Here is a 22,226-nt window from a genome sequence, read left to right as displayed (position 1 = left end):
TCAATTTGAAACTACAAGCACACAATATAAATTTGTGTTGCTTTTATAATGTTAAAAAAAAAAAAAGAAAAAAGTGGAAACAGAATTTATTATCCACAGATCAGCTTTTCATTATAAAATCATACTGATGACATCAAGAAATAAAAAAAGAGATACTACCAATAAACAAGTAAGTCCACAAGAATCCTGTAGAGTTTTAACTAACACAAAATAGAATTACGCTATGATCATAACAGCATTTGAAGAAGTTAAATGCTTAGTTTAGAAACAGAGCTAAAATGTTCAAAGCATACATTCTTTCTAAAAGCAGTAATGGCTGACAGTTCTGATTAACATAGAAATAATTAAAAGCAATGATACTAAGCTTCAAAAAAAAAGTTCCAGGAATGCCCTTCCTAATGACAAAACCGAAGTAAAACTTCAGGTTCGTTAATAAAGGTGAGAGAACCCACACACACATTCCTACCAATTCTCCTTTTATAACTCTACAGATATATCTTCATAATATCCATTGCTCATGCAAAAGGCAGAGAATCAGACACATATTCCACCCCACTGCTCTCACAGGAAACAGGATCTTTGCGCGGTTTTCTCAAGAACAAATCATGGAACATCCTCAAGAAAACAGCATTCACAATAAACACAGACAACAGCACAGCAAGAACTAAATTTTGAGAACACAAAAAAACTAACATCAACCTAAGACAAGACTTTGAAAACGTTATGTACCTAATACATATGTCAGATACACATATTTCCTATGATTTGGATGGATTGTAGCGGCACACATATCCTAATCTGGACTACATGATTGTTCTCCGAACAGAGATAAAAGGATTAAGTCCAAAGGCACTATTTGAAATTTTTCTTTTACCACAAAGTTGTGAGGTGTTCTGAAGTCCAAGATGGGCTTGAAGCCCCCTGACTTTTTCAGGATCAGGAAGTACCTTCACTAAAATCCTTTCCTTGTTCCTCTTGTAGTGCAGGCTTTATAAATCTGCATTTAGAAGGGAAAAAAAATCTGGTTCAGAAGAGCAGAAAGAAAGACTTCAAGTATGCCATATCACTTCAGACTGTGCCTTGAAAGCCTTGGACTAACTACAGTATTGCCTCAAAGCAACTCCAGTAAAAAGGCTGAAGGGGCCAGTGCCTGGAAAAAAAAGAAATAATACACAGGTATACTAATATACTGAAAATGTGCCTCTTCTACGTCCAACAAGTACATGTATACAATGCAGATCCTTCAGTTGTATTCAGTTCTTTACTAGCCATATGCCTTCATAATGACCACTTTTTGGTTTTGAAAAACAAACCCAGGTATTTTTCCTCCTCCCCAAAGTACATGTAGTTAATCTATGCTTTCTGCATTTTATATGACACTTCCATTACAAACAGTGTTTTCAGAGGAATCCAGAAATTTCTTCTAACACCTAACTGTGGAATTTTAAAATTATAACACTTAAAGCCAACTGAAGCACCATCATAATCTGATTGCACTGGTACTGCAACCCTCCACAAAAAAAGTTCAAATTCTGTGCATTGAACTGAAATTCCTAAAGTTGTGAAATCTTGAGAACCTGCAAAGATGCTACAAATGCTACAAACTGTATCACCTTATTTACTGGCTTAATTTTCCAACTGTGGTTTCAAAGACAGTCAGATCATCTTCGGTTTATCAACAACAAGACAGACCAAAAACTGAAAAATTTTATTTACAAGAATTTTTACACGCTGAAAAAGTAATGGTTAAAAGTTTGAAATTTAACGACTTTTAGAAACACTTGAATTCAGAAGCATGACAGTTAAAACTGAGTTTTGAAAAATAAATATTAATTCCAAAGAAAGCTTCAGAGTGGAATTTATTGGAAATCAAAGCTGTTTCTTTTTCTTCTTAATAATGAAAATTTATAATAACTCAAAAAATGAATACAGTTCAGTTTTAAAGAGCTATCCCTTACATCAAAACAGATATTCATCCCTTAGCTTATTTGTTGCTTTGTTTTTAAAGTTCACAGATAAGCTTTCAGCGAAATGTCAACAGCCAGTGCAGGGAGTCAGCACCGAGATAAGCCTGAATGTAGTGCAATTATAACAAGTAGAAAAAAACTTGTACTGTAAAAATAGAAATAGCTGAAAAACTGCTATGACCTTACAGAAATAACGAGAATTAACAGATCAAGGTGCTGTGAACTCTTCCATGCTCTTTCTCTCCCATTAGACATCGCCAATGCAGAATTTGCCAGTTTTGGTCAAAAGTAGCATAGCTAAATTCCACCTATAAAGCAGAATTAATGTACTCTGATTTTGGTTTTGTTTATTTGTTTCACTTTTGCCAGAATGATTTTTACTGAAATATTTATTTCAAGTTCATATTAACTGATGCGTCAGGATTCAGACACCTGAGTTACCCAGTGTCAGCGAAGCATTTCATTGCCTTTGCAACAGATCTGCTATCATGAAAATCAGGAGGGAGAATTCTTTTTAAATACCCATCCAATTTAGTCAAAAATGACCTTGCGTTTACTACAAACAGAACATGTTCGTGGCAGTTACAGGTCACCTGAAGTCCGATAAATTGATCAGGCTGCTGACGACCAAGATTAACACTTTAAAGTAACTTTGAAAAAAAAACAAACACTAGGCTGTATTCAGCCTGAACAGCCAGGGTATGAGAAACTAGAAGTGCAGCTCTTCGCATATTTAGATTTTTTAACTACTTGCACAGAGAATACTCCTTGCTGAGAATACAAGTGCTTAATTAAATGTTGTTTGTTAACAGAAGAGTCTTAAGGCTCGACTGAACAACTACTCATCCTGTCAACTTAAAGTTACTAATACAGAGGTTTCACTTCAACAGAAACATAACAAGGTTGTGCATATTGCTATCACTATTTCATCCAATAAAAAATAAAACTGCTGGTTTGTTCAGGGATTTTTTTTTTCACTGGGGAATAAGTGGGCTTATTAGCAATGTACGGACAGCCACAAATACTTTTAGCCTCATTTTAAATGTTACTGTATTCTTTCTTGTTTTCTTTGAACATTTTTATTCCCTCATTGACAATTGAAATTACCCTTGTTTTAACTGTATATTTAAACTGTTTCAGTATATAACTAGAAACACACATGCCTCAGAATTCATGTAAACATAAAAAGTAATTAAAATGTGTATTACTGAAATGTCAAATGCTGTCGGAGCATCCTCTCCTTCAAACTACACTGGACAGCTGTTTAGACTGATAGTACCAACAAGGGCAATGTAGGTCAAAAAAAAACAACAAAAATCCCACCATCAAAGTTAAAGTTGCCAAATGAGAATATTAAAACATTACCCTAATCAAGTCATCTTCTACGCTCAAAAAGATACAGCTTTAATCATGTGCTTCACATCATCAGGACAGTTTTACCTTTTGGCATATCACACCAACAGAATTTTCTTCTTACGCAAGTTATTGTTGCTGTGATCTTCCAACCAAATACAGCAACATACACACTGCTCCGCAAAGAATTTTTTACCTTTGTACATTACTCTTAATCACACGTTAAACTTAGTAACATAGCATTAATTTATACATTATGTGTTGTGTTGAGAAAGCAGTGGGTACACCTGTCAAGTGATTTTTTTAAAATGTAACCAACGTGCAAAATCTTAAAGGTAAATCAGAATTTTCTTTCTCAAAAAAAAAAAAAAATTGGACCCAAGAGGGTGAACACAGCTTATACCAAAACTTTGTTAATTATAAGCTTATTCCAAAACCTGCTCATATATATTGGAGTACGGATAACAGCCCAGATTATTTTGTATCCTCTATTGGGAAAAGAAAGAATCTTTCTTTTATAAGGTGGATGTCACTAAGCTGTTCGGTTCTCTGACAAATCTTTGACGAAATAATTGATTACTGCATATCCCATTCAGAATTAATCTCCTAAGCACCGTGAATATTTCAACTAGTAGAAAATGTGCCTGCTAAGCTATTAAACTAGCCTGATAAGGAGGATATCATAGACATTTTTTTACAATTAGCTGATATGAGTATTTGTGGGCAAATAAGTATTGCTGATTCAGTATTAAAAATAATTCTAAATAAATGACTTTTAAAAATATTTCAACATCGTAGTATCTTCAACACAGATGGGATGCCTTATACAAAGGGTGTCAAACTCTTTTTCACCAGGGGCCACATCAGCCTTGCAGCTGTCATCAAAGGGTCAACGTAATTTTGAGGACTGCATAAATGTAACTACTTCTACATTTATAAATGTAGTCCTAAAATTACCTTCGCCCATTGACGACAGCCGCGAGGCCGATGTAGCCCCTGGTGAAAATGAGTTTGACACCCCTGCCTTAGACCATGCTTGTAGAGTGCAATGGAGCTCGCTACTGCAGCTCCCCACGCAGGTATACGTGAAGGTTCAGAATTAGGAAAAAAAAAAAAAAAAAAAGCATGATTTGATACTGTTAGATCTCATTCACTCCTATGTTCACCATTTTGTGCCAAACATTACCAATACGAATCCAAGTTGGTACACACAGTCAATTTAATTACCTGGTCATGTACCACATTCCCCTGTAATGCTACCTCTGGGAAACACCGTAGATACAAATAGCTAGTAAATCTTGCCACTCGCACTATTGACAGACCCTTCATCAACAGTCAACAGCTTAAAGTGGATGGCAAAAGGTTCAAGCCACACCCGCTCTCCGAAGTTGAGCAAGTGTTTTGCCATTTGGGAAGTATGACTTCTGGCAGATTATTCCCAAGAAGCAATGATTATATCAAAGGTCAGGGCTCTCAGAAGAAGTATGACGCGCTATCCAATTTATCAGCACACTCATGGGCTTTGTCTTCAATTGTTAATTTCAAAACAAGATGAAAGTACTTCCATATCTAGTTGGATATTATCTTGTGAAAGCTTTGTCTTTCAGCTGAAAGTAACAATTTTTTAAAAAACGTGCAACTTCAGTTATCAGGTAAAAAGAGGATTAGTGTAATTAAATATACCATAATTGCAGTGCTCAAAAGCCTGATCAAAAGACCACCAGGATGTTCTAAGGTGGCAGAGTCACAGTAAGATTTAAAATACTCTACACACCTATTTCATTGAAGTTGACACATCATGTTTTTTATAAAACTATGGATTCATTAAAATACAGCAACAGCACTACAGAAGAGATGCATAGAGGGGGGGAATAATACTGAATATATTAAAAGTGGTACCTACTTAGAAGCAGTTTGAAAGGTACTTCTCAACTACACAATCTGGAACTATTTTGTAGTAGGACAATGACTCCTGAAAGATTTATTTTCTCTTTTTTTTTTTTCATGTAATCAGGCTGTACTAACTCTTCTGTACAGTCTGTCACATCAGTTTTCACTACTGACTACAACTCCCACAAGCAGTCAAGAGATCATTTAACTAAGAACACCAAAAAGAAAGGCTGGATGAGGCAAAAGTGTACTACCAAATACTTCCCTGTTGAAAAGTAGGTTAGATTTGAAATTGACAGTATCAACTCAATAAAATAAGGAAAAAAAAAAATAAATTGAGTAATTAATCAGATAAAAACCTTCATTATTTTGTGAGCTTCCCATTAGTAGTGCTCTTTCAATTTATAGGTGATATGAACCAAACTCCTACAAGAATAATCAATTTACAATACAGATATTTGTAAAAATCTTGACATGGAAATGCAAAACTACAAAAAGCTAAATATTCAGGCAACTCAAGAAAAGTAACACCTTGTCAGTTACATTGACAATTTCTGTCCATCATAATGGTATATTAAAACACATTAACAGACAGAAATCTAGAGATTTCATGCTACAGACATGAACAATAAAGACTATTATGAATAAAGGACAACCAAATAATCGAGTTTTGACCAGAATCAGTATTTTCAATCTGCTGATATCTCAAAATTTGAAATGAAAATTCAGTTTCTGTCTTAGAAACTTCAAATTCTGAAGTTTAGGCACAGTAATCCTTAATGATAAGTTTTTCAAATTGAGTTTAAGATTCTAATAAAATGAACTTTTCACATATATACTGGTTACCTAGAAAACCCAGATGCATAGTTATAATATTCACATGTTATATTTAAGCAAAATATACTGTCTCAGCTTGCATACCACTTTTCATGATGGTAGTAACACTAGTGGAGATTCAGAGTACAACCAGAGATAAAGTTAGAAGCTAGAAAGATTAAGCTTATTTTCATAAGAGAAAACAATTGAACATACAGATATTCAAGTGAAAATTTTACCAACAAAGGAGACATGAAGTAGTGTGCACTGAAGCATTGCTTTCAAAGTGCCTACAAACAGGAAGCCATTATAAAAAACAGATTTTCAGGCAGCAATATCAATATTCCCTTGTAATCTTTCTCATTCCCTTCTCTCTCCGTTTTTTTCCTCTTTCTTCTGTCTCCTATAATTCTGATTACACAGTCTTTGGAACATGAATCACATCCTACATGACCGTATGGTATCTTCACAGTACCAGAGAAGTAAAAATTAGCAATTATCTACCAACATTATCTTCTTAGTAAGTTAAGACAAGTTTAGAGAACAGCTGCAACAGGCTGCTAGGATAACATATGTATTATCAAGCTTTTTTATTTTAAAATTAATATCTACTTAATGCACTAGAGGAGAGGGGGAAATTAAAAAAAAAAGCAAATGCCTGAAATGCATGAACACCAGAAAGGGGAAAACTTACTATGCAGAGAGGTAAGTGGAACAGTGGATGCAAACAAAAGGCAATTCAGGGGATGGATGGAAGAAATTTCAATAGCTAACCTAAAGAAGAGAGGCAAAGCTATCCTCAAATGGCTAAGAAACTCTACATCACAACTTGCCTCCAGCTAAGTGTTTATATACAATATATATAATCATTTCCCTGTAAGGATATCTGAGGGAATATTTTGAAAAAGTTAAAAGATTTTGTTCAAATAAATAGATAGGCACCTGAGGTTTTGTCCATCTTGGACAAGTTTAAGATAATGTATTAGCACCTATCTAGCACCCCAACAAGAGAATAAAATTCCTATTAAAAAAAAAATAAAGTATGCTCTACCTGAATGCTGCAGAGACAAGCTTATACTAAAACTATATATACGCACACCTTTAACTTTAGAAGACTGAAGACAGCTTCCCCCAAAAGCTCACAATGACAAAACTTTACCCATTTTTTTGAAGAATCTGATCAGAATGTTTTAACAGTAGCAGTCTGTTTGTTGAATAGTCTAACACCTTCATGAATTAGGCAATTAAGCTTTGCCACTTTGCTAGAACTAGAGAAATTAAATACTAACACCAGCAAAAATAGCATTCACTACTTTTTAAATTTATCTTAAACCATCTGCAAGCAAAACCCTTGATATATATTTGATTTACACACATAGCAGCTCTCGCATCCATACATCTTACTTTATTTGGATTAGTTGATTTTTAATGAATGTTCAAGTTCTTTCAGGTTGGATATGGAACATTCATGGTGATAGCAGTTTCAACTGAATACTCTCGAACTACATATAAAGAAGCCATCTTAATACAGTGGAAAGTTGCAGTTAACAGAAAACAGTGTCCTAGTTTACGCTCTACTTAAATTTTAAAGACAACCCAGTATTTATATATTATGAATTAGTTCTATGTGAGAAACTTCTATAGTTTTAAAGTGCTATGTCTTCTTTCGACTAGACATAATAGTATTAGCATAATATGCCAGCCTATCTTTTTTTTTTTTTAAATTTCCCTTTATTTTGAGTGAATGTTACAAAAAATGAAATGGCATAAAAACCTACTAGGTAGTGAAAACACACACACACTACTAAAAGAATCTCAGACACCAAGTAAAATGTAAATTATTTACCTTGGTTGCGACGTCAGCTTTATAACTGTCTTGTGTGGCAAAGAATCTTGGGAAGACTGAACATCATCCTAGAAGATAAGATCTTTGAATTTGCTTAAGAATACACTTAAACGTATAACATATGAGTTTTGTGTATTACATGAATGAATTTTATGAAGTACAAAACCATACTAGCCACACCATAAACAGAAGTCTACATTAACACCTTATAAAGGACACAAAATTTTATAAACTAAGTACTTCAGACTGACAAAAGGGCTCTTTTTGACTAATTCATTGAGAAACATTTGCTTTCATTGTACATATCTTAGATTAGATACCACCATCAAATTGTGACCTCCGTGTTTTCATTTTTGCATACAAGATATCATAATCTTCAACTTCCTTCAGATTTTGCAAATATTTATCATATATTACTTTCTCTTGCTATAAATTTACCCTCTGAAACCCTACACTCCTGTATATTTGTCACAAGGATTGAGTTTAGTACTCTGTCAGATGCCATTGTTACCTTATACTGTACATAAAGAAAATGTTCAAAAGATATAATTTTGGGTGTATGTATGATTTTTATGTGACAAACTATTTGAAGAATTGTTTCACAATATTGATCAATTCTGATTTTTCACTGGTTTCTCTCTTATATACAATATGACCAAGGCTCACTTCCATTAAGAAAAGGTAGTGACAAAGGCATTACTGTCACTATTGCATTAGTATTTAAGCAAAACAAGAGCCCGGCTGTCCATGTACTGTCACATTCCTATTGGTTCATATAATGGTAATAACTATAGACTTTATAACTGAAGTGCAAAGCTCCCAGTTCCTTAGAATATTCCTCAAAAATCACGTTTTTCAAATCCAACTACTGTCTCTTACATGGAAGCATTCTTTCTGCACTCAAAGATGTAAGACTAATACACAGGCATGACGCAATGGTTGCATAGCTTTAGTTTTATAGGTTGGATCTCATCCTATCAGTTGGATCATTCAGAGATCTCTGAATTTCTTCCATTTTTCAGTGTATTGTCTTCCGAGCAATTTAGGCTTTGTTTATTTACTGATGTGGTCCGTAAAACATGCACATAACATACAAAACATCCTGTTATCATCTGAGAAAAAACATGATGCTTTTGTGTGTAACTAATAATTAAGAACGGCAGAAACACAGTGCAAGCAGTGGAATTCTGGAACCCTTCCATCCTGTCTCATTTCCAGCTTCCTTTTCTCTGGTTTCAAGAAGGGCAATTTTCCCGTTGTTGTCCCTACAGTCTACTGGAATACTACTACGGTCTGGTGCTCTGCTCCTTTGATCATGTGCTTTTTCCTTCTTCTACCTTCAAAGACAACATCCATTTTCAATCCTGCTTATTGGTCTTTCTAAGCTCTCTCGACATTCATTCTGAATGCCCATCTGTGCAATTTTTGATGTCAGCTTCTGTCAGCCACCAAAATACCATGATAGTATTTCAAAACAAGTGCCTTTTGAATTTTCTGTTTGCTGTAGATTTGCGAAAGGTTTTCTGTAAATATCCAGAAATTCTTCCATTAGCATTCTACAAATTCCACAATAAGAACTTCAAAATATTTTTAGCTTATGAAAGTGCATATTCATTTTGTTAGCCTTTTCAAATTAGGAGAAAAATTACATTTGTGGCACACACATATAGTGCATACCCACAGCCACATATATGCAGCATGTGCATATATATTAGCATCAAAGTCATAAAATGTATAAAGAATTATTCTATTTTTTTTAAATACATGTGATTGGAAGTGTAATTTGAGGTATGACACATCTAGTACTGCTAAGCCAGCAGAATATATGTCATCCTAGTTATATCAGAAGTGTGAGGTAATCTCATAATGAAAACTGCTACATTTGTACACAAAAAAAAATTAAAGCATCTCATTTGCTCTCTGTTCCAGGTGTATAGATTTCAGTAGACTTCATAAAACTACTTAGCTATCACAGGAGAGAGCATTTGTTCAGAAAGTGAAGAAACTTAACAATTTTGCAAGGAAACAATCTTAGTAAGTGCTTCTTCGAGGTGCTCCTCACCGTAAAATGGGTTTCAAAATGATATGTGGAGATCTGTTGCTGACTTTATCATCTGTAAGTTCCTGTTTCAAATACTTTCAGCTAAGGAAAAAAGCACAAGGTCTTTCCTAGACCTGGTCTTGTGAATGCATCTTACGCTTACATTCAGTTGGAAATTTTCCACTTCCTACATTTGCTTAAGTAATAAGCGAAGTCAAATTACAGGACTGCATATTGTTTCTTTTTTACTTACCATATGCACATCACTGAAGTGACCAACAAATTTATGCTCACAAAAAAATCAGAACACATGGTTTTACTGTGTGATTCACGAAGTGGAACAAAATAAGTAAATTTTCTTTAGATGTGCTGTTTTTTCAGCCTTAAGTGAAGTTTTCACTTGTTACTTTCCCATATCTTCAACTAACACGAACAGTGACAAGTAGCTGATTTTTCAGCAGGTATTACTACTAGCAAATATCATTTTTACTTCTTCCAGGACACTCAAACTGTACTGAAAAGACAGTTCACATTTTATGTTTGGAGGAAATCAGGAATGATAGCTCACCATCTTCAGGAATGGAGTTGACGTGTCATAATTATAAGCACCTTTATCCTTTAGGATAAGAATATGAACAGAGTCAATTATCACTTTCTTCAAGTTCATTATTGAGTGGAAAAGCCTGTTAAAAATGTTGAAGTCTTGTTAATTTTCATATTTTTATTCAATGTGATATCATCAAAACTTTAAAATATTAAAAAACTCAAAAGGATGAGTTACAGAAAGAGAAATGGAACTTTTAATATCAATATAGCATGAAATTAGGCACAGCTAGTTGCAATGAGTGACCAGACTGCAAAATGCAGAAATACATTGAGTTTCATTGTATTTCTACCTTGCATACTGAAAATAAAGTACATTTCCACTCCACTGTTATGCTATAAAACACCCTCAAAAATATCATGTACTTTTTCAAAATGTAATTTCAGGAAAGTTTGTGTTTTAAATGTTTGATTTATAGTATCTATAGTGGAGACAAGCATGTAACACTGGTCACGAAGTCAAGACTGCATTTAAGCAGAACTAGAAAAACAATTTGAAACATAAAAATTTAAATTATTACCATTATTTCCATTGGTTCAACTGACACAGGGTTTAAAAAAAAAATCTTAAATGTAAAGAGTTTAGATAGTTTATTTGTGAACTGAAAAAAGCCTTTTTTCTACTCCTTCATAACCAAGTGCCTTGCACATATTTATGCCTTGACTACACCTATGCTTTACTAGATTAAAAAAATAACAAATTCATGGAATTTGAAAATACTTGTCATGAATGCAGTAGTTTACACCAAGAAAGAGTATTTTAGAGGCATTTAAAACAATAACTTATTAAATAGACATGCTCTGTCATCAACTGTCCACCATCATCTACCTCAATCAATCAAATTTACCAGTGCTTAACATTCCAATGTTAACAATTCTTACACTGGAATGTTAACATTGGAATGATAACATTGTTACATACAATACAAAACCATTTTCTGAACAAATGCATAACTAAAGCATATATCTACATACACACACATATACATAATTATATCCTCTTCAAAAAAATTCCACAAAGTAGCTAGCAGAAGAATTTGTCAATACTGAGAAAGCAACTACCCATGAGATTTACCAGCAATAAACAACAACAGACTAGTTAGAAGATTTGCAACATGAAAGAGATTTCCCACATTGAAGAAAGGTAGGTGACAGAGGGTATGGGATTTTCCAAGGAATATATGCTTAAATTAGTATGCATCTTGTTCATTGCTTAGCACAGCAAAACAATGTTCTCCTATACAATAATTACTGCAGAAAATAGCCCTGTTATTACAGAACTCTCAGCATTGTGTCTACCTAGCTTCTTTTGAGACCTCAGAAATTTTGTTTGGATATCAAATTCTTCAGAGGATTAAAAAATAATTTATAAATGAAAAGCACAGGTAATCAAATCCATTTCCCTTGAAGAGCAGCAGCACCACACTTCCAGTAATATGTTGCTAGCTACAGCAAATCTGTATCTCTAAAATAAATACTTCTGTTTTAAAAAAGCAAAGAAAAATTAAGATATAAGTTAATATATTTATACTAAATTACCTAGTGCCATAATCTACAACTACCCAATCTTTAGCTGTTCCTGTAATAGCATCATGATGCTGAAAGAGTCCAAGGTTCCTCCTAGCTTCTGTCAGCAATTTATAGTTATTCACTGAAGGAAATACACTCATCTTCTCAGATTTACTGGACTGTACCAAAGCCAAGGAGTAGAGGATTTCAGCTGCCCTGGAAATGCAGAGAATAATAAAATATTTATATAGGTTTAAAAAGCAAAAAAGTAACATTTTACTTGAAAAAAAAAACAACAAAACTGATGTTTTTACTTCATTCACTTTGCCTAGTTCCATGAGTTATTTAAACTTTACTCTTGTACTTTTTACCCTGTTTCTGTCTTCAAACAGTTAAACATCACTGCTGCACTTCATCATCAACTAGTTTTAAACCTTGTAAGCTCCTTGAAAGGCTTCGGTGATGGAAAATAGAGCTTTAAAGTAAAAATATGTCAGTAGAAAATAACACAGCATTTTGACAAACCTGTGAGGTATACAGATCTTACCTTAAAACAGCACAGTAAGGATAGATGGTCTTACAGGAGCCATATAATTCCTATTTCAAAAAGCAACTTACTAAACAAATTAAATCATCTGAAAGAAATATATCAATCTATATAGTCCATATAGTATCTATTCTGTTATTTGTATTTTAAGCAAAGTAAATTATCCCGAAGACTTAGGCAGTTCATACACCTGCTCACTATACATTCACCTGAATATTTAGAACACTGAATTAAAAAACTCTTAGACTGAACAGAATGCAGAGCTCTCTTCCTCTTAAGCAAAAGCCTAGCACTAAAATATCACCATTACGTTCTGACCTGCTTTATCAGAATCTAATATCTGACTAGAAAGATGCCTGTAGAAACTGTAGGAAGCCATGCGTTAACTTTTTTCCTATCTCCTTTTCCTAAAATATTACAGTTCTTTTTTTGTAAGTCTGAAAAGGGTCAGATTCCTTTTCAATCTTTATTTGAGGTTTCTCAAGTGTTTGTTGAATCCAAGAAGATAAATGTTAATGTTACAAAAACAAAAGAGAGCAAAATAACGTATGTTCTCGAAACAAATGTAACATTAACTTCTAAGCATGTTTTATTTTTTTTTAAAGAAAAATACGTCAACTTTTACATTTACCCAAGCTGTCAGTGAGTGCATGTGTTCAGATTTAAACTAGGTACAACAACAAATTTTAAAATCATTCTCAACCTGGCTTTTCAGACTGTGCATTGATATTAAATATTAAGATGAAAAATACTTCAATCTGGTCTCTTTCTCTTTATGTATCACACAGGTGACAATTATGTGGAAACTGAAAGTAAAATGTGTCAAACCAAACCGAGAAGTAGACTCTACTACATGTAACCACTCAACTCATAATAATGTAAATATCTGAGTGATAGAATGAGATTTTGCTCTTACAGATTAGCAAACTTCTGAGAAGTTACACACAAAATCAAGGTGCCAAAAGTAATAATTTTTTTTTTTTGATTGCTAGTGCACTTAAGCTTAATGGCTGTGATTTTAATGTTGCTTAGTGCCAATACCTACATCTATTCATTCCTCCAACTTTGTTCTCTTACAGTTTAACTTGAAAGGAAAACAAGTATATAGTAGTTCAAAAGGCATCAGATACACATCTAGTGGATAAACCCCATCTGAAAGTGTTTTATCCTTTTAAAAAAATCTGACTTAGCCACTGAACAGTTACTGAACTGTAGCTATGAAGCAGAGAACAAAAAAATTTAGTCCTCAAAATACAGGTTAGATTTCCCTCCCCACAATTCATCTTTTTGTTTGTTTGTTTGGTTGGTTGGTTTGGTTTTAAATAGGAAAGTCTATTATTTATGAACATGGTAACAACCTTAAAACCAAAAGAAATAACACTAAAATGAAGCTGTAAAAACATTTTCAGGTCATACTGCTTCCAGAACCTCACTTCAAAGCCACTTTGTCTATAAGGAAGATTTGAAACTCCTATGACTTTCAGAAAAGTAACTGAAAGCTAACTGAAACTCTTACATGAAGGAATCAATGTAAAGTTCTAAATACTAAAAATAAACTTGAAAGCAATTCATATGATTTTTTTGCAGCATTAGTAATAAAAAATTGAAAAATGACAATAAAATAAAAAAAAATTGACAAAATAGGCTATGATGAAACTAAAAGAAAAATAAATCCTTGGTGCATTTTATCAAACTGTAATTGAGGCAAAATGTGGAAAAAAAAAAAAAGTAAGTAGGGATCTTGATTTCTAAGGACATAATCTATCCTGTTTTCTATATATCTTGTGTTTTCCAATGGCAGTATTAAACAAAGCTGTTTTCACTGAAAATCAAAGATTCCTATGAAAAACAAGCTAATGAGAACAGAGCTAATTAGTATTCATTTTGATACGGTAAGTTAAAAAAAATGCTTTCAAGAAAATCATATTCCTAGTGCTGCTTGGTACTGTATTTGTAAACTATTTCTGAATAGATGTCACACTTCCTGATTACTGTTAACCTTACAAATATCTTCTCTGTAATCTTCTAACATTCTAGGTTTTTGTACATAACACTTGTAACATTCCAAAGTTCTGATTAAAACTCCTCTGGTAACTTCTCCTTACTTTATTATTTTTACATTCTTCTGCCAAAAGGATCCTAGCCTGGCTTTTTGTCATTCCTCTCAGCTTTGGTTTTATTTTTCTTATGCTTCCTGACAGTCTTTGGCTTCTTTCCTCTCTGCTTTCAGATTTGCAAGACTTCTCCTTGCTGGTCAAGGCAATGACTTCTACGTTACACTGCCTCTTCCCTAACACCTTTCTATTCTTAGGCCCTTGATGTCACTTCACCTTACACATTCCTTATTCTTTCAATGCTTTCTCTTATGAAAGGCACTTGTATCTGCCTCCAAAATGGTACTTTCCCATGCTTCCAAAAGGCTACTTTCCACACCTCTCTTGCTTCCCTACATTAGAACACAAACACCGCCCCCCCCCCGAAAAAGCAAGGAGGAAAAAAGCAAGGAGGAAAAAAGCAAGGAGGAAAAAAGCAAGGAGGAAAAAAGCAAGGAGGAAAAAAGCAAGGAGGAAAAAAGCAAGGAGGAAAAAAGCAAGGAGGAAAAAAGCAAGGAGGAAAAAAGCAAGGAGGAAAAAAGCAAGGAGGAAAAAAGCAAGGAGGAAAAAAGCAAGGAGGAAAAAAGCAAGGAGGAAAAAAGCAAGGAGGAAAAAAGCAAGGAGGAAAAAAGCAAGGAGGAAAAAAGCAAGGAGGAAAAAAGCAAGGAGGAAAAAAGCAAGGAGGAAAAAAGCAAGGAGGAAAAAAGCAAGGAGGAAAAAAGCAAGGAGGAAAAAAGCAAGGAGGAAAAAAGCAAGGAGGAAAAAAGCAAGGAGGAAAAAAGCAAGGAGGAAAAAAGCAAGGAGGAAAAAAGCAAGGAGGAAAAAAGCAAGGAGGAAAAAAGCAAGGAGGAAAAAAGCAAGGAGGAAAAAAGCAAGGAGGAAAAAAGCAAGGAGGAAAAAAGCAAGGAGGAAAAAAGCAAGGAGGAAAAAAGGAAGGAGGAAAAAAGGAAGGAGGAAAAAAGGAAGGAGGAAAAAAGGAAGGAGGAAAAAAGGAAGGAGGAAAAAAGGAAGGAGGAAAAAAGGAAGGAGGAAAAAAGGAAGGAGGAAAAAAGGAAGGAGGAAAAAAGGAAGGAGGAAAAAAGGAAGGAGGAAAAAAGGAAGGAGGAAAAAAGGAAGGAGGAAAAAAGGAAGGAGGAAAAAAGGAAGGAGGAAAAAGGAAAAAAAGAGTAAGGAATCCTTAAGGAAGGATTTCTCAGCATTATAGAAGTTATTCTCTAGCACAAAAAGGTCTGGACAGCATATAGAAGTACTACAACAGATGTATTTTAAAGGGTCCTTCCAGAAGACAAAATATGTCCTTTATCTAAGGATCCAAGGAAGAATAATCTATGGGAAATAGAGTTTGCAAGTTTTGGCAATTGATGAAATGTTGAAGGTTTACATCATACTCATCTGTTCCAGATTTCTTTCTGGAGCCTTAAAATACAGCTAAATTATTTTACAATGTGTTTTATCATGAGCTGCTACAAGGGAAAACCACTTAAATACTCCATTACCAAAATTCAGCAATAATTTCTCTTTTAAAGAAGATGCAAACCATTTTCAGCAGAGTAGTACCTTATACTTTGAGATCACTTGGCACACAATATTCCTGACTACTTCTCAGCTAACAACGTTTGTAAAATTCACACCTTTGTTTTTCTCTCTAAAAGAGTTAACAGTATAGCCATAATGACAGATTGATCTGACAGCTAGCCAAATCCGATACAGAAATAAAAAGCATACTATCTGCTATTTTTCATGAAATCAGGACTTGCTGATAACTTGAATAATATTTTAGAACACCTTATTTGTTTGGATGGAAAAAAAAAAAAAAATCATTGTATTTCTGTGAATTTACCAAAAAAACACCAGATACACAAATTGATCCTTGTAACAAGAACTGTATTTGGGGGTCATTTAGGCTTTACTCTGACTAAACTTAAACTATGCATTTCAAAATCACTTTTCCATCCGTCCAACAGACTCAGAGTACTCATACATTCATCTCTCCTGTGTACCAAGACATATGTTATAAACATACTGGGTGGCAGCATTTACCGTAAGTAGGATTCCACAACTCTGTCCAGTCGTTTATAGAAGGGTCGTGATGTAAAATATCCACTCCAGTAATGATGATCTCTGTCTGCATAGGTGAAGAAGTCTCCACTTAAAACAGGGAAAAATGAATTGCTGCTCTTTTCACCCAAATTGCTTTCTTTGCGCAGAGCTTCAAAGTAATCTGATAAAGTTCCAAATTGGGCCTGAATGAAAATTAGAATTACGATAACATAGTTACATTTTCTTTATTTAGACATATGAAGAGAAAGAATATGCTTGGTTTAATATAAATTTCAGAAATGTGCCAGTCTTCCAGCAGTACTGTAGCAGAAATCCTATCCTAAAGAGCTTTAAAATTTTCCTGAACACTTTTCAGACAACTTGAATAATTCTTCCTAAAGCATTTCAGCTTCATTTCAACTCAGTACAGGAAAGACATGGACCTGTTGGAGAGGGGCCAGAGGAGACCTCAAAAATGATCAGAGAGCTGGAACAGCTGTGCTGTGAGGACAGGCTGAGAGAGTTGGTGATGCTCAGCCTGGAGAAGAGAAGGCTCCAGGGAGACCACACTGCAGCCTTTCAGCACTTCAAAGGGGCCTATAAGAAAGATGAGGACAGACTTATTAGCAGGGCCTGTTACAGCAGGACAAGGGGTAATGCTTTTAAACTAAAGTAGAAGTGGTTCAGGCTAGGCATGAGGAAGACATTTTTTACCATGATGGTGGTAAAACACTGGAACAGGTTGTCCAGGGGAAGTTTGTAGATGTTGTGTACCTTAAGACTTCAGTAGAGCCTTTGACACCGTTTCCCACAGCATTCTCCTGGAGAAGCTGCAGCTCATGGCCTGGATGGGTGTACTCTGCGATGGATAAAAAACTGGCTGGATGGCCGGGCTCAAAGAATTTTGGTGAATGGAGCCAAATCCAGTTGGCAGCCAGTCATGAGTGGTGTTCCCCAGAGCCAGTTCTGGGGCCAGTTCTGTTTAATCTCTTTATCTATGATCTGGATGAGAGGATTGAGTGCACCCTTAGTAAGCTTGCAGATGACACCAAACTGGGCCAATTGCTGGAGGGTAGGAAGGTCATACAGAGGGACCTGGACTGGCTGGATCATTGGGCTGAGGCCAATTGCATGAGGTTTAACAAGGTCAAGTGCTGGGTCCTGCACTTGTGTTGCAACAACCCCAGGCAGCGCTACAGGCTCAGAGAAGAGTGGCTGGAAAGCTGCCTGGCAGAAAGGGATCTGAGGATGTTGGTCGACACCTGGCTGAACATGAGCCAGCAGTGTGCCCAGGTGGCCAAAAAGGCCAACAGCATTCTGGCTTGTATCAGGAACAGTGTGGCCAGCAGGACTAGAGAAGCAATTGTGCCACTGTACTCAGCGCAGGTGAGGCCCCACCTTGAATACTGTGTTCGGTTTTGGGTCACCCATCATAAGAACGACACTGAGGTGCTGGTGAGTGTTCAGAGGAAAGCAATGAAAATGGTGAAGGGTCTAGAACACAAGTCTGATGAGAAGCAGTTGAGGGAACTGGAGCTGTTTAGCCTGAAGAAAAGGAGGCTGAGGGGAGACCTTATCACTCTCAACAACTACCTGAAAGGAAGTTGTAGCATGGAGAGTGTTGGTCTCTTTTCCCAAGCAGTAAGTGATAGAACAAGGGGAAATGGCCTCAAGTTGTGCCACGGGAGGTTTAGATCGGGTATTAGGAAAAACTTCTTCATGGAAAGGGTTGTCAGGTGTTGGAACGGGCTGCCCAGGGAAGTGGCGGAGTCACCATCCCCATAGGTGTTTAAAAGGCATTTAGACGAGGTTCTTAGGGATGTGGCTTAGCGCTAGAGTTAGGTTATGGTTGGACTAGATGACCCTGAGGGTCTCTTCTAACCAAAATGATTCTATGATTCTACCAAACAAGAGCACAGTTGTCTTAATCCTGTGTTTTCAAAATTAACTCTGTTGTGCTCCAGATTCCAACATATGTTTAACCCAAATTGACTGCTGATCATAAAAATCAGCATTTGCTTTCAGAAGCTGCTTCTTTAAAAACTATATACAAAGAAACTGTGTTTAGAGATGTAACACGGAGGAGTATAAATAATTCAGTATTGTCTGGTCATTTAAAAAAATGCCTAAATAAGGCAGTAACAGCCCTTTACAGGGTAGGTCAAAAGATGATGAAAAGGTGTCTCATGTACAGAAAACATCTATAGTACAAGAAGTCCCTAAAGTACTCAGTTTATATATTAGACAGTACGAAATGTATATTAACACTCAAACATAAAGTGATAGCTCATCTGATAACTGTATCAGTATATTCATTCCTTTTGTAGCCAGGGCAATCTATTAGATTTTATTGTATTCAACATGTGCCAGCAATGGCAACTCTCAGGATTGTTTTGTTTGTATGTTTGTATTGGGACATAAAACCAAGAGGATCCAAGCAAAGCAACAATTTTTGCTTGAACTTCTAGTAAGAAAATGCAACAGTTTCAAATAACAAAGCCTGTGAGCGAGTGCCTGAAGCCTGTGGAGACCAAAGTACTAACAAAACAAACAAAACTAACAGACATTCTGTAAAATAATCTGGTTTGGATACTACTTATAGTTTTCAAGTAAATATTACTAATAGCAAAGTTTTTGCGTTGGAGGAAGAGGAGGTGGTAAAGGTAAAAAATTATAATCTGCCAAGACAAAACAACCTGCTGTTAAATAATATATAAAGCTCCACAGTTAAAAAAAAAATAAACCAAACAAAACTCCATACCATAATTTTTTTCCATTAAGAATCTAAATATACAGGGGAATATTGTTTTCTCCCAAAACCAGAAAAAGTCTTGCATATACCTTAACATGCCACTCAGGACGAGAATTCATATAATCAAACAGCTTCTGATAATTCTGGTACTGCTGATCCCATTCTGAGCTCTCAGTATAGCGAAAATCATCCCCTAGCGGAGCCAACAGAACTTTAGTGCGGAAAAGCTTTGACTTCTTTCTGTATTGATCTAAAATCATCCAAGCCCTTGAGGAAAGAAAAAAGAAGGTAATTAAGAAAATAGAAGAATAAGGGTCAGAATGTGACAAAACATTTCCTGCATATCAAGTTGTACAATTTGGTGACCTTAAACTAGACATACAAAACTCTGCTATCTCATTTTGTAACAGAAGGCTGGATGCAACTCCCTCCAATGGGACACCACACTGAAACTACTATTGTTTCAAACACTATGCTAATTAAATTCTCCAATAAGCTTAACAAGCTCTATCTCAAACAGTATGTCAGTCTGCATCAATTTGTTCCTGTGCCAAAACTAACCTTCAGTTTAAATTATGTTTACCTGCTTTATATTTAGAAAACAATACTAATCCTCTCCAGCCCTTATTTACAATAATAAGCAAGCTCTTCTCATCCCCTTTGGTAATTCCCTTGGATACTTCACTTCATATCTTCATGTCCTTGACAGAAAAATTGCCCATAAATTTATCTTTGAGGAACTCTAGTCTTGCAAAAAAAAAAAAAAAAAAAAAAAACCAAACAAAAAAACCAAACAAACAAACATAAAAACAACCAACCAACCAACAAAACTGGAAGAAGTTCACAGCTAAGAATCACTGTTCCCCCTTCAGCCAGCTTCTCACCTTAGAGCCAGCCCTCTTAACTTTAAGTACATGTCCTGAAAATTTAAACTCATTGCTTTCCAGCTTTTGGCCTTAAATTAAGAAAAAAAAAAAAGTGCACATGCACACATGGGAAAAACAGTAAAATTATCCTTTGGCACCTACTAGCTCTTTGACACCTAAAACATCAGTTCTGTCACAAAGCAGCAACGTATCAAACGTTACAAGCCCCATGTATGGGTAACTAAAAAGGTCTATTTCCTCCCCCCTCCAAACCACAACCACTATAAAATTTGTCATATATTGATGTTCTCTAATTAACGTTATAGAAATAATTTAGCTAGGGAATATAAACCATAGTAACATATTTAAGAAAACAGGAATACAAATTACAAGGTTTTAAAGAGAAAATAGCAGTGCAATCCAGATTCCAGTGAGCTTTTTTTTCCCTAAATCTTTTTAATAGATGGTCTACCAAAATCTACCTTCAACCCATACTCCTGAAGATTTGTTATATAAACATTAAAGTCAGAATTCTATCTAGTGCAATATATTTGAAACTCATATTTCTTTGACCAGCAAGTCACAGTTTATTTGTTTATCAGATTATATAAGTATTGAGTAAATACAAGATCTGACTATTCTGGAGTAAGAAATGGGGCACAACATATTTAGTTAAGAATCTACATAGTTCTGCTGAGACCAGAATAGACCCAACTAGTGGCTTCCCTACCTCTCTTGTCTGTAGTTTGATTTACAGTTCAGATTACCAAATATTTATGCTTGAAACAATATTTTCCATTACTTTCAACAGGTTGCAAATGTAAACACAATGACGACCTCTCCACACAACTAAGAGAAAAACTGGCACAACACATGACTTTGTATTCTACCTTCTAAGACGCCAGCTTAATTCAAATCTTCCACATGCAGTCTATGGTTCAAAAAAATACTTCATTTTAGAGTCTCTTGAAAAATACAGGACTTAGGAAAGGTTACAGTTAACAGGGTATTTGACTTTGACATCTCTGTTCAAACTCCTCCTCTAGGTTCTTTCCAAATCTGCTGCAAAATTAATCAATGCTGCTGTTCTCCCTTTTTTCAAAGTACTCCTAACTGTGGGATTATTAGGTGCTTTTAAGGGGGCAGCAGGATCTTCCTCCATTGCCAACCATATGTCTCAAGTCAGGTATATCCTCTTCAGTTTTTCTCAAATAGCTTCCTAAATCACTATCTCATACAGGAGTGAGAAAGAGGCAGCAGAAAGCCCCACAGAGAATTTGTTTAAAATGAGAAATACTTCTGGAGGAAAAAAAAAAACCAACCACACACCAAAATCAACAAACAAATAACAAAAAACCCAACCACAAACCTAAACCAAGCAGATTCCACTGAGCCTCAAACAACATTTTCCCTTTCTGGTTCCTCAGTAAGACATTAGATACGTTTTGATATATGTTTATCCTGTCTATCTGAATGAAAAATTGAAAACCACAGAGATCAGTCATGATAAACTTTTTGTAGGACCATGATTATGGATATAGCATATCAGATTTTGATTTTATACAATCAAAAGTTCTTGGAATTGTACACAAGATACATTATGTACAATAGTCAGAGCAACCCTAACTGCACTCTTAGGAGGCAACACTGAAGTATAGCAATGTTGTCAGTAACAGTATCAAGAGTATTTTTCAGCTTTCTTTGGGAAGCTTTCATAATATATAATATGTATTTCATAATAATATTGAATAGATAACATAATACTGGATGCCTAAGACTTTTCACAAAAGTAGAAAACCCCTTCATATCAGAAGCGTGTTCTTTTAAGGCAAAAATTCCAAGTATCGGAACAATTAACATGGCTGGTTTTGCCCCTTCCGATGTCAAAGGAGAAGGTGCGGTA

The 22,226-nt window shown here is 35.1% G+C and overlaps 1 protein-coding gene across 1 annotated transcript in view; it reads right to left on the bottom strand.

Moving 5' to 3' along the window:
- Window positions 1-22,226, bottom strand: part of MAN2A1 (mannosidase alpha class 2A member 1) — a 112,429-nt gene that overhangs the window by 49,005 nt on the left and 41,198 nt on the right. The window contains exons 8-12 of the mRNA XM_082075491.1: window positions 19,547-19,724; window positions 16,706-16,908; window positions 12,056-12,241; window positions 10,482-10,596; window positions 7,873-7,940 (exon numbers count right to left, since the gene is read on the bottom strand). Of these exons, the coding sequence (XP_081931617.1) occupies window positions 7,873-7,940; window positions 10,482-10,596; window positions 12,056-12,241; window positions 16,706-16,908; window positions 19,547-19,724 (750 nt within the window). The remainder of the gene's footprint in view (window positions 1-7,872; window positions 7,941-10,481; window positions 10,597-12,055; window positions 12,242-16,705; window positions 16,909-19,546; window positions 19,725-22,226) is intronic.

This window comes from Streptopelia decaocto (assembly GCF_964273445.1).
Source record: "Streptopelia decaocto genome assembly, chromosome: Z".
NCBI classification, from domain to species: Eukaryota; Metazoa; Chordata; class Aves; order Columbiformes; family Columbidae; genus Streptopelia; species Streptopelia decaocto.
The sequence above is the reverse complement of the archived record's forward strand: the minus strand, read 5'-3'. Positions and strand labels throughout refer to the sequence as shown.